At 45.1% G+C, this 12,839-nt stretch overlaps 1 protein-coding gene and 1 pseudogene across 1 annotated transcript; both read left to right on the top strand.

Annotated features, from left to right (window-relative positions):
* Positions 1–13: 13 nt before the first annotated feature.
* LOC148773379 (uncharacterized) lies at positions 14–9,377 on the top strand. The gene is made up of 3 exons (XM_088833681.1): positions 14–7,301; positions 8,233–8,434; positions 9,208–9,377. Exons 1-2 carry the CDS (start codon positions 6,767–6,769, stop codon positions 8,391–8,393), a joined length of 696 nt encoding a protein of 231 aa, XP_088689807.1. The 5' UTR covers positions 14–6,766; the 3' UTR covers positions 8,394–8,434; positions 9,208–9,377.
* On the top strand, positions 7,399–8,375 carry LOC148773380 (nucleosome assembly protein 1-like 1; annotated as a pseudogene).
* Positions 9,378–12,839: the final 3,462 nt, after the last annotated feature.

Raw genomic sequence — 12,839 nt, forward strand, 5'->3', positions numbered from 1 at the left:
GGGTTAGCAGATGCAAACTACTGTATATACAATGGATAAATAACGAAGTCCTACTGTATAGGACAGGGAACTGTATTCGATATCCTATAATAAGCCACACTGGAAAAAGGATATGAAAAAGTATATATATGCATGTATAACTGAATCACTCTGCTGTACAGCAGCAATTAGCACAACATTGTAAATCAACTATACTTCAATAAAATAAACTTTAAAAAATACAAAAGGGCAGTCCAAGTAGGAATTTATCCACGTGATGTCATTTGAAGGGCCTCATGTTGTTTCTGATTGGTTTGTGCTGTGCTTTCTCCTATCTTTCTGCTAAAATATAAAAAGGGATCCTTTCCTCCAGTTTCCAAAGCACTTTCCCTATTTCCCTTTCACTGGCAGCCTCCACAATTGCCCTCAACCGGGCTTCTGATAAGGTGCTCTTCAAAGCATCTTTGACTACCACTATACACTCTCAAAGTCCTTTCTTTGTTTCGTTCCTGTTGTTTACCATGAAACCCTACTCTCAATGCCAGCACGTATTTTACTTTTCTATTGCTGTGCAACAAATGGCTGGTCACATTGTTGTTCAGTTGCTAAATCGTGTCTGACTCTGTGTCCCCATGGACTGCAGCACATCAGGCTTCCCTGTCCTTCACGATCTCCTGGAGTTTGTTCACACGCATATCCACTGAGTCGGTCATGCCGTCCAACCATCTCATCCTCTGTCGCCCTCTTCTCCTCCTGCCCTCAATCTTTCCCAGCATCAGGGTCTTTTGGTCATCTTTATTAAATGAGATAAGGCTCTACACTAGAGCATGAACACCAGGAGGCAAGGATCTTTGGGGGCATTCTTAGAGGCTGGCTGTCACAGTGCCTGTGCTGAACCGGTTGTTGATCATAGTACTGCTATGAGATCCGGGTTAGAGGGGCTTGTAATAGGCCCCATGCTTTAGAGGTTCCACTCCTACCCTCTTCCAGCCTCATCTCTCTGCAAATAGCCAAGGGCAATCGAGGGGATGTGCACACTGAGAACCCACCTGCCTGCCTCCAAACTTGTTTCATGTATCAGTTCAGTCACTCAGTCACGGCCGACTCTTTGCGACCCCATGAACCGCAGCATGCCAGGCCTCCCTGTCCATCACCAACTCCCAGAGTCCACCCAAACCCATGTCCATCGAGTCGGTGATGCCACCCAACCATCTCATCCTCTGTCGTCCCCTTCTCCTCCTGCCCTCAATCTTTCCCAGCATCAGGGACTTTTCAAATGACTCAGGGCTTCGCATCACGTGGCCAAAGTATTGGAGTTTCAGCTTCAACATCAGTCCTTCCAGTGAACACCCAGGAGTGATCTCCTTTAGGATGGACTGGTTGGATCTCCTTGCAGTCCAAGGGACTCTCAAGAGTCTTCTCCAACACCACAGTTCAAAAGCATCGATTCTTTGGCGCTCAGCTTTCTTTATAGTCCAACTCTCACATCCATACATGACCACTGGGAAAACCATAGCCTTGACTAGACAGACATTTGTTGGCAAAGTAATGTCTCTGCTTTTTAATATGCTATCTAGGTTGGTCATAACTTTCCTTCCAAGGAGTAAGCGCTTTTAATTTCATGGCTGCAGTGATTTTGGAGCCCAGAAAAATAAAGTCAGCCACTGTTTCCACTGTTTCCCCATCTATTTCCCATGAAGTGATGGGACCGGATGCCATGATCTTAGTTTTCTGAATGTTGAGCTTTAAGACCAACTTTCTCACTCTCCTCTTTCACTTTCATCAAGAGGCTCTTTAGTTCTTCTTCACTTTCTGCCATCAGGGTGGTGTCATCTGCATATCTGAGGATATTGATATTTCTCCCAGCAATCTTGTATCAGAGGCCCTGAATTTGGTGCCCAAGGGACCCCAAGCTCCGAGAAGCCTGCGTGCTCCTCATCACTGAATTTGTGCTTCTGAGGGCTGGATGGCACTTCCAGTGTTATAGTCCCAGGACTGGGAGGTAACAGAGAGGTGGTGGCTGTATTTGGGGAACAGGAGACAACTGTGCTTCAGTATCCATATATGGCATGTGAAGCCTCTGGAGGTGAGGAATGAAGCTCAGAGTGAGTAGAGAGGGGAAGAGGTTGTGTCCAGGGCCCGGGATGTGGACCAAGTGGCCTGTGTTGGGGGCCGAGCTCTCCCCACTTTGCTGGAACAGAACTTTGAGGAGTCCAGGTACTGTGCACAGACCCTAAGTGACCCTCAACCTCTGTGTTATTCACACTCTCATATGTCTCCTTCCCTTAAGTTGGGCTGAAGCTGTGACTTCCTCCTAACCATCAGAATATGGAAAAGTCAATGGGATGGTACTCTCTTGACTATATTAGTATGTTACTGAAGTTTGATCTTTGTACTATTTACGTGGTAATTTGATTTTCCTATTTCACAACGGAAAACTAATGCACCTGGCCTAGGAGAGGACAGCCCTGGAAACTCCAGTTCTCCTAGTATGTTTTCAGTTTCACCAAACTATCCCTAACATATTCCAGTTATAGATAGCTTTGTGTTTTTAAATTAACTAGATAAAAGAAAAAGAGACTGAAACATGCCAAGTAACTGAAATTTGAACTTCACTGAAGGAGGGATTTCTTTTAAACAAATAGGAGACAGAACCTGCTACTTTGAAAATCCCCAGCCTCTCCTGGATAGCAAATGATGTGAAAGTTAAGAGAAAGCTTCTGGGCAAAGGTCAAATCCAGAAGTCTTCTGGGAAAATATGGTGTAGAGATGAAGTCAAGGGTGTGACTATATTCTGTTTAGGCCTCAGGAAGATCTGGGCCAATAACCCAGAGATCCTTAAAGTTTAAAAAAAAAAAAGCCCTTGTAAGAAGTTGAAGGGTGTTATCCAAGAAGTCTCAGCAGAAACCCAAGGCCCAAATGGATTACCTGAAAGTGAGTCATGTATGTGCCTTCTGCCTACTGGAGTGAACCCCAGTAAGATTACCTAGAAGGCCACGTAGGGCCTTTAAAAGACAAAATTTTAGCAGAAAGATAGACAGCACAGCACAAACTGATCAGAAATAATATGATGCCCTTCAAATGACATTCAGTTCAGTTCAGTTCAGTCGCTCAGTCGTGTCCGACTCTCCGCGACCCCATGAATCACAGCACGCCAGGCCTCCCTGTCCATCACCAACTCCCGGAGTTCACTCAAACTCATGTCCACAGAGTCCGTGATGCCATCCAGCCATCTCATTCTCCGTCGTCCCCTTCTCCTCCCGCCCCCAACCTTTCCCAGCATCAGAGTCTTTTCCAGTGAGTCAACTCGTCGCATGAGGTGGCCAAAGTATTGCAGTTTCAGCTTTAGCATCAGTCCCTCCAATGAACATCCAGGATTGATCTCCTCCAGAATGGACTGGTTGGATCTCCTTGCAGTATAAGGGACTCTCAAGAGTCTTCTCCAACACCACAGTTCAAAAGCATCGATTCTTCGGCGGTCAGCCTTCTTCACAGTCCAACTCTCACATCCATACATGACCACGGGAAAAACCATTGCCTTGACTAGACGGACCTTGGTTGGCAAAGTAATGTCTCTGCTTTTTAATATACTATCAAGGTTGGTCATAACTTTCCTTCCAAGGAGCAAGCGTCCTACTTGGACTGCCCTTTTGTTTTACATAACGGTGACAAAGCCCTGTGCCACTCCATAAGGTATACTGCATGTTACTCTGTGGTAATACACTTTTAAAATGCTAACACCAATGACAAAACAGAGGATAGCATTGCATTTACTTTAGTGCTCATTTATGGACATGGTGAAGGACAGGGAAGCCTGGCGTGCTGCAGTCCGTGGGGTCGCAGAGTCGGACACAACTGAGCGACTGAAGGACAACAAGTTGCTGTAGAAGACAGTCTGGCAGCTCCTGAAAAAAGTTAAAAAGCCTATGGTTGTCTCATCAACTCAACTATTAGCTATACATGCCCAAGAGTTGAAAGTATTTATTCAAACAAAAAGTTCTATCCCCATGTTTGTAGCGGCCTTATTAACCATAACCCAATGGGAGACATCCCAAGTATCCATCAGCCTGTCCTCACCTTGTTTCATATTCATAAACAAAAGTGACCCTCTGTACAAAGGCATAGCGTTCAGCCGTAAAAAGGAATGAGAGAGGCCAGACACAAAAGGTCACATGTTGTAGGATTTCATTTCTGTCAACTCTCTAGAAAGGGTAAGTCCACAGAGGTAAAGAGCAGATTAGTGGTTATCAGAGCCTGGTTGCAGTGAGGGGGAAATGGAGAAGGATTGATTACTGGCATGGGGTTTCCTTTACGAGTGATAATTTACTTGGGGACAACAGAGAGAATGGCTGAACAGCATTGTGAATGTACTAAATGCCTGTGAAGTATACCCTTTAAAAAGGTGACATTTACCACAATGGCGCAGTAATACTTTTTAAAGATAAAAAGTGATTATTGGCTTAAGACTTCTACAAATAGATTTGGAATTGATTTCAACATCTGCTAAACTGCATCACGTAGGAAAACATTTTTGAACAATACTGGGGCACAAAATAGAGGAATTCTTGAAGATACCACTAAGTTTTTAAAAGATGCCCCTATAGTGTTAAGGGAGCTACTGAAGAGAGCCAATAGATTTATTTGCCTTAAGCATTTTATTATTGCGGTGTTTCAGTGCTCCAGATCACAGCAGCCACTGTCCTAAAATATCCTGTAGCGGGCATAGGCACTCTGACATATGGCTCATAAAGTTAAATTGAGTCTTTGTCACTTAGAAATGGGCTTGATAACATGGGACCCAATGGACTATCCCCACTGAAAATATCGATTATGAGTTAGGTAAAACAAAGCAAGGCCGATATAAGGGGTGAAACCCATAATGCATAAGTTCTACGTAGGGAAGAGGTGATTATCCTCACTGTGTCTCCTATCAAAGGCACTAACTCCCAAATACCACTACCTGGGGGTGGGGTGGAGTGGGTAAGGGTTTCAACATACGAATTTGGGAGGAGTGGAGTGTCCCACTTTAGTGCAGAGCAAGTGCTTAGCCCAGTCATGAAGTCTCTCTTCATTTCTTGGAATTTTGAACTAATTGGGGAGCCCTGATGAATCCCTTTTCAGCTCCTAGGTTTATTCCTTCCACTCTCCATTCTCACTGCATCCATGTCAACGTGTATGTTCTTTTCTAAGTACCTTTAATAACATTAAAACCTCCAAATTCTCTTTCTGTCTCTCACAGGAGGTTTCAGCAGTTGCTCCTATGTGATCTAAACACGTTCTCGGGTTTTTTTTTTTCTTCTTCTTTATATATTCTTTTTACTGAAGGATAGTTGACTTACAATGTTCCAGGTGCACAGCAAGGTGATTCAGTTATACATATAGTCATATATTATTTTTCAGATTATTTTCCATTATAGGTATTTCAAGAGACTGACAAAGGAACTACAGTTCCCTGTGCTATACAGTAAACCTTTGTTGCTTGTTGCACACCTTTTTTAAAAATTAGAAATCTATCATTCTATTCATACTAAGTCAAACAAGAGGCATCAAAATGTCATAAATTTTTTAGTTAGGCAAACAATACGTTTTCTAAAGTATATATATTATACATACTGGTGAGTATGCAACTATGACTCACTTAATACCATTGTAACATGATTGGTCAACAGAAAAGTAATAGAATTCTATATCACCAAAATTACCATTTAATGGAAAAATCTGTAATCACTTTTTGAAATCCTGACACATATCAGGATTATCTTGGAATTTTTTTTATTTTTTATTTATTTATTTTTTTTGAACAGAGGAAAATTTATGCGTCGAACCTGGACTGGTCACTTATGATAATATACATGCTACAATTCCATTCTCTCCAATCATTCCACCTTCACCCTCTCCCACAGAGTCCCAAAGACTGTTCTAAATGCCTATGTCTCTTTTGCAGTCTCTTATACAGGTTCAGAATTTTTTGAAACATGCCACGGTATTGCTTTTATTCTCCAAACCTACGGACGTGTTTCTAATGAGCAGCCATGCTTAAAAACAACCGGACTATATGATGATCTTTAACTTTTTATCTAGCTTGTTTCACTTTTTCTATTTCATATTCAGTGCTCCCGTTTAATTCAGGTTATGTTTTCCAATTTCTCCATCTCTTTCTTGTGATGTTCTTTCTCAAGGCTTTAGCGAGCCTTTATTAGCTTTTAAAAATGAGCGTATCCCTGATGGCCTGAGCTGTCACAGGGTGGCAACTGGGCACCACACCCAGCTTCCCATACCCCAGAGTGCCGCCCTGTAGGGACATTGCCATTTTGTTTTTGCAATGGTGCAATGTAAAGGAAGGGACTCTTGTGGGCTCAAAGTATGACCTGGGGCTGGAAGGCTTCCATGCAGTCTGAAAGCCTTGATCACTCATTGGACGGCGGTCATGCCAATCCTTGCCTCCCGGCAATGAGCTTAGAGCTGGCGCTGGAGGAAGTGGTCCCCGGTTGACCCTTCCAGCCCCACCTACCGTCGCCAGCCCATCAGGGTCTTTCCCGCCTGCCCGCCGCCATCTCAGCCTCGCTAACCCTTGCCGCTCCTGTCGCGGGGGCGCCCACACCAGCACCTTCGCAGACTCCTGTTCCGTGCGCAGCCGTCGTCTCTGCTGCCCCCACCCCCACCCTAAGGTCCAACTGCCAACAGCGTCTCCTCGGCGCGACACTCAGCCCGGCGGCCGCCATCTTCCCCACAGACGTCACTGCAGGCTCCCAGTCTCCTTGGGGTCCAGGCATCCGCTTGGGAGGGGATGGAAGGAGTTGCGGAGGCCACGGCTCTTCTGGCTTCCTTGGAGGTCTCCAGAGCCCTTCCGGGGGAGCAGGGTTGGCCACAGGCCGCAGTGGAAGAGGAACGTGGTAGAGAGCCGTTAGAGGAGGAGGGGATGGAGGAAGATGTAGAGCAGATGGAGGAAGATGGAGAGGAGATGGAGGAGGATGAGGAAGAGGGTGAGATTGATTTCGAGTTGGAGGACGTGGAGGAGGAGGAGCACCTGTCTGGAGAGAGCGAGGAGGAGGAGGACACAGAAGAGGACGACGAGAATGAGCGGGAGGGTGCGGCAGTTTGTACCGGCCTTGGGTTCTCTGTGGAGAAGTTTGAGCCCATGTTCTGGAGTCAGGTCGACTCCTTCCTACGCAATTTCCATAACAACAAATATGTCCTGTTCCGGCCGCGCACTGACCGCCTGATGGCCAGGGGCTGCTCCCAAGCACCCTCGGACCCTGGAGAAGGTCCGGTGCCTCCTCAGGAGCAGGAAGCCCTGGGAGAGGGAGGCAGAGTCTTGCAGGGTGAGTACCCGGCGCGGGGGGGGGGGGGGGCGGCGCTCCACCCTGGGAGCTGCGGGATCCTGCGGAGGGGGTTGCATCCTAGAAGGCTGAGGAACCGGCGGTGGAGGCCGAGTTCTGGGCGAGCGAGGTCCTGACTGCTGCCTCTGAGTACTGGGAGGCCGAGGCCTGTGGTCCCGGAGGGGCTGAGGCGGGCAAGCGGTGGCTGAGCCTTTAGGCCCTTGCGGCCCCTGTGGGGCCATCCAGCTCAAAGGCAGGTCTCTAGCGGTTAAGCAGCGGGTCAGAGCTCTCGAAAACCTCCAGGCACAATTAGAAGGCAGCACAAGTGGAAGCCCAATTCTATAGACCTTTATGGTCTCAAGAAAAAGCATGCTGCCTTCTACCAGCCTAGGGGCAAACAAACGGCATCCCTCCCTTTTGGTCGACGGCTTTAAAAAATGTGAAGATTCTCGGTAGGAGGATCTGAGAAAATGATGACATAGCACAGGGCTACTTTTCAGCAGTTGAGGAATCCGTGAGCTTCCCCATGGAATTTGTCTTTAAATCAAACGAACATTTTCCATTGGATTCTGACAGACACATGCAAAATGGTATCAGTATCAGATGATTCAGATCCCTTCTCCAAAGGGGCCAGAAATAATCAGAAGCATAGGAAATGGCAACCCACTCCAGTGTTCTTGCCTGGAGAATCCCAGGGACGGGGGAGCCTGGTGGGCTGCCGTCTATGGGGTCACACAGAGTCGGACACGACTGAAGTGACTTAGCAGCAGCAGCAGCATAGCTGTGTGAGACCTACTGGAAAGAGGGGGAAAACCTTTGTGAAAATTGTCAGGCAACAGAAATGGGGTGGGGGGCTAGAAGTGTATCAACCGGTAGAAACATGTCCAGCTATTATTTGTTTTTTCTTTCTTTAAACATATTTCTCGTCTCTCAGGCCTAGACTCTGCTGCTGATTTTAAGTTGGGATATTTTCCCCGCCAACTTTTGACCCCAGAGTCTGCATCATTCTGCCCTAATGACGAGGGTGACTATCAGTATGAAAACACTGATGAAGAGGAAGAGGATGGAAGTGAAAAACCTGGAGAAGGACTCTAAATGGATGTGGTCGCAGCAAAGGGCAGCTCTGGATAATACAGGTATTATTGTATAGGCTTTAGTATGACGTAACCATTCCTGACACATACCTGTTACTAACAGCTTTATATTTTTAATTTTTCTTCTGTAAAATAAATAAGAAAGTTGTTGAAATTTAATTTTGGAAAAACAGCTTATTGTTAATAATGTATTCTAGATAATGTAGGCGGCAGTATGTTCTGAAATGTATTTCATTTATAGCCACGAGTCCTTTGTCCTGTAGCTTTAGGCCTACTACAGATGGGAAATTTATCAGACCTGGAAATAGAGACCAATGCTTCTTTAGAGAATCGTCACCAGAAGCAGCAGCTAAAGTGACTAGGTCGTGCACTAGCTGTATCATCATCGCCTGGCCACAGAATTGTAGTCTCTGGTACTGACGATGACTTTGAGAAAGTGATTCCTCACAAAGTAGTAAGACGTTAAGGGTGTCAAGAGCACTGCATCTCAGGATTAATTCACAAATATTAGTTCAATTTAGATTTGTTATTCAAAAGAAAAGAAAATCAGTCATAGTAATATTATTGGTTATCAATCACAGAGTGGCCTTTCATGAAAACAAACAAGCATTTATAGTGGTGGGCAAGAGGGAGATCAGGTTGGTGTGACAAAATGATGTGCACCCTGATCACCAAGGGTCTGGGTTACAAGAAGAAAGCATTTTGTTTTCTCCTCATTGAGAAAGTAGATGTACATAGTACTGACTCCTATTTAGAAAGTCACTGGTGCACGTTATTGGGGTACACTTGTTAATTGGCTCTTATTCATCCTACAGTGGGAAGAAGCAGACAGCAAAAGAAAAGATGCATTTGTTCTTCACGGATATTCTTGTTTTCATTAGCCCAAAATACTAATTTTGTTTCAAAGTTTCAACGCCCCAAAGTGATATTAACTACTGACATCTGACTTTACAGATAATTTGATAGTATTGTTCACATTGGAAATAAAAGCTTGTTTGAACTTAATAAGCTGCAGTGTTTTGTTTTCGCATAAATAACACTGACTCAAATCTATCATTGTTCTGTTTATTTTGGCCCACCTTACTGTCACTGAAAGGGATTTCTTTCAGCTATTTGTCAAGCCTGTTTTAAATCCTTTATTGCAGCCCCAAATAAATTAACATATAAGGTTGTAAATAATTTGTGTGATGGTGCCCTAGCCTCTACTATATTTTATTGAAAGAAAATGACCTAGCTTGCCTGGACCAGCAGCATCAGCATCACCTGGGATCTTGTTTGCAATGCACATTCTCAGACCCTGCTCCAGACCTACTGAGTTGGAAATTCTGAAGGTAGGCTGCTAGCCATCAGGGTTTTACAGTCCTCCAGGTGCTACTGAAGCACACTGAAGTTTCAGAACCACTGCTTTAGAGCAGTGGGGGAAAGGTTTACTACACCCACTGCAGGATCATCCTTAATTCACTGACTTGGTACTGTTGCAGGTAAACTAAACAGGGTGGTAAGATCCGGACTTAGGAAGACCCTGGAATTCTCAGGGGCTTGAGACACAAAGAGGGGTGTGTTAGTGTCCTAAGGTTACCATAACAAATTGCCACAAAGCAGATGGCTTAAAACAACAGAAATACATTATCTCACAGTTCTGGAGGCCAGAAGTCTGAGGTCAAGGTATCGGCAAGGGTGGAGCCTTCCAGAGGCTCTGAGGGAGAATCTGTTTCACGCCTCTCTCCTAATTTCTGGTGGTTGCTGTCAATCGTTGGCATCACTTGCCTTGTAAGTATGTGATTCCAATCTCCATCGTCACATAGCATTTTCCCGTCTCTTTCTGTGTCCTTTCTCTTCTCATAAGAATACCAGTCATACTGAATTAAGGGCCCACCCTAATCCAGTATGACCTCATCTTAACTTTATTATACCTGCAAATACCCTACTTCCAAATAAGATCACATGTACAGGTTCAAGGGGTTAAAAAAAAAAAAACAGCATACGTTTTCAGGGGGACAAAATTCAGCTTATAACAAGGGGCAAAGATTCAGGGGTGGAAGTGACAAGTGGATAAAAACCTACTTCCGAAAGGGTAAAGCATCATGATACCATGCATATATGAAGTTTAAAAACATGCAACAATTCTATTGATTAGAGGTTCATATATTTGTAGTAAAAGTATACATAGGAGTACAGGCAACACCAGAAATAAACAAAATTCACCATTAGTGTGCTGATGAACTCAAGGTGATCCAGTATTTATTTATCATTATTAAAGTATTTATTGAGAGAGCACCATGCCAGCCACTGTGCCATGTACAGCCACACATACATCGACTCCTGGGGAAATGACTGTGTAGTAGAAATACAGATGATGAAACAGGGAATTCCCAAACACATGATATGGTGATATACATCAGAGGGGCTCCTGAACCAGGCTTGAGGGTTTGCTAAGACAGCTGGATGTCTAGGACAGGAGTGAAAGGAAGTATTAATCCTCAGACTTTTTATCTTTTCCTCAACCCTGCCATAATGTACCGGAGAAGGCAATGGCAAGCCAGTCCAGTACTCTTGCCTAGAAAATCCCATGGATGGAGGAGCCTGGTAGGCTGCAGTCCATGGGGTCGCTATGGGTTGGACACGACTGAGCGACTTCACTTTCACTTTTCACTTTCCATTTTCACACATTGGAGAAGGAAATGGCAACCCACTCCAGTGTTCTTGCCTGGAGAATCCCAGGGACGGGGGAGCCTGGTGGGCTTCCGTCTATGGGGTCGCACAGAGTCGAACACGACTGAAGTGACTTAGCAGCAGCCATAATGTACAGGCAAGTCCTGTTTTCTGAGTAAAATGTAAATCCAACCACTTCCTAACACCTTTGCTTTTGTCACCCTGATCCAAGATACCATCATCTCTCAGGTGGACTACTACAATAGCCTCCTAACTGGCATCTCCACCTTCAGTTTTACATCCTGTGGCAAATGTCATAGATCAGCTCACCTGACTCCATCCCAATCCCAATTACACCAAGTAAAGCTTGATAGAGGTTGGAAATCAAGTCTACATTTCCTGAACTCTTGCCTCCAATGGCCTGGATTCCACGAATAGAAGCCTCTGCCAAGCAGGTAAGAAACACCCATGAGACTTGGAAGGAGAAGCGAGGTGTAGTCCATGCTTCTTCTGTGGTTTCTGTTTTCTGTTAGTGAGCATGGACTCATAAAATTTCACTTCTTTTGCATCAGTGATAATAGAGGTCCCAGGGTACAGTTCCTAGCTTTGTGGGTATCAAAAGGCAAGGCACGAGACATGTACTTTGACTGTATAGATGGAGTCAGTGTGGTCTCGCAGCCAAAATCTGTGATGGTCTCAGTAGAAACAGGGTAGTCCAGTGGCTTCCTCGCTTCCCACCCTCCTGATTATGCCAGTTATGTGGTATCATTCAGGAAAATAGTTCTGTAAATTATAACTACCTGAGTTAAATAAAAATGACCACCCCCAAAGTCTCTCATTATTTTTCTCATACCCCCAATTGTATTGTATATTCTTATCATCTATTTATGCACGCCTGTTTCTTAATTTTGTAAATGCTCCAGGCAAGAATACTGGAGTGAGGTTTCCATTTCCTTCTGCAGAGGATCTGCCTGATGCAGAGATCGAACCTGGGTCTCTTGCATTGCACGCAGATTCTTTACCATCTAAGCCACCAGGAAGGCCCTTAAAAATGGCCTCATATAGTATACATTGTTGGGACTTCCGTGGTGGTCAATGGTTAAGAACCCACCTTGCAATGCAGGGGAAGCAGGTTTGGTCACTGGTCAGGAAAATAAGGGGCTTCCTGACGGCTAGCAGGTAAAGAAAGAATCCTCCATTCCCTCCTCCAGGGGATCTTCCCAACCCAGGGATTGAACCCAGGTCTCCTGTATTGCAGGCGGATTCTTTATCATCTGAGCCAGCACGGAAGCCCAGTATATATTGCTGAGACTGCCCTGGTGGTCAATGGTCAAGAACCCCCCTTGCAATGCAGGCAACGCGGGTTTGGTCACTGGTCAGGGAACTAAGGAGCTTCCCCGACAGCTAGCTGGTAAAGAAAGAATCCTTCTGCAGTGCAGGAGGCACAGGAGACACAAGTTCGATTCCTGAGTCAGGAAGATCCCCTGGAGGAGGGTGTGGCAACCCACTCCAGTAGTCTTGGCTGGGAAACCCCATGGTCAGTGGAGCCTTGTGGGCTACAGTCCATGGGGTCACAAAAGAGTCGGACACGACTTAGCACCTAAACAACAAGTACAGTTGAACTGTTACTGAGCCCAAGTTTGCTCTGCTCCCTGCATGATGAGCCAATGAATCAGAGATAAGGTGTTGATGCAAGGAATACAATTTTATTCGGAAAGCCATCTGACTTATCAGATGGCAGACTAATGTCTTGAAATAACCATCTTATCTTGGTCTGGATGCCAGGTTCCTTTAT

Source organism: Moschus berezovskii, chromosome X, assembly GCF_049115385.1.
Source record: "Moschus berezovskii isolate FMDL1 chromosome X, NW_MosBer_1.0, whole genome shotgun sequence".
Classification (NCBI taxonomy): domain Eukaryota; kingdom Metazoa; phylum Chordata; class Mammalia; order Artiodactyla; family Moschidae; genus Moschus; species Moschus berezovskii.

Coding starts and splice junctions, on each gene's coding strand:
- LOC148773379 (XM_088833681.1), top strand. CDS start 6,767: ATGGAAGGAGTTGCGGAGGCCACGGCTCTTCTGGCTTCCTTGGAGGTC. Junction 7,302..8,232: donor GGGAGGCAGAGTCTTGCAGG/GTGAGTACCCGG, acceptor CTCGTCTCTCAG/GCCTAGACTCTGCTGCTGAT.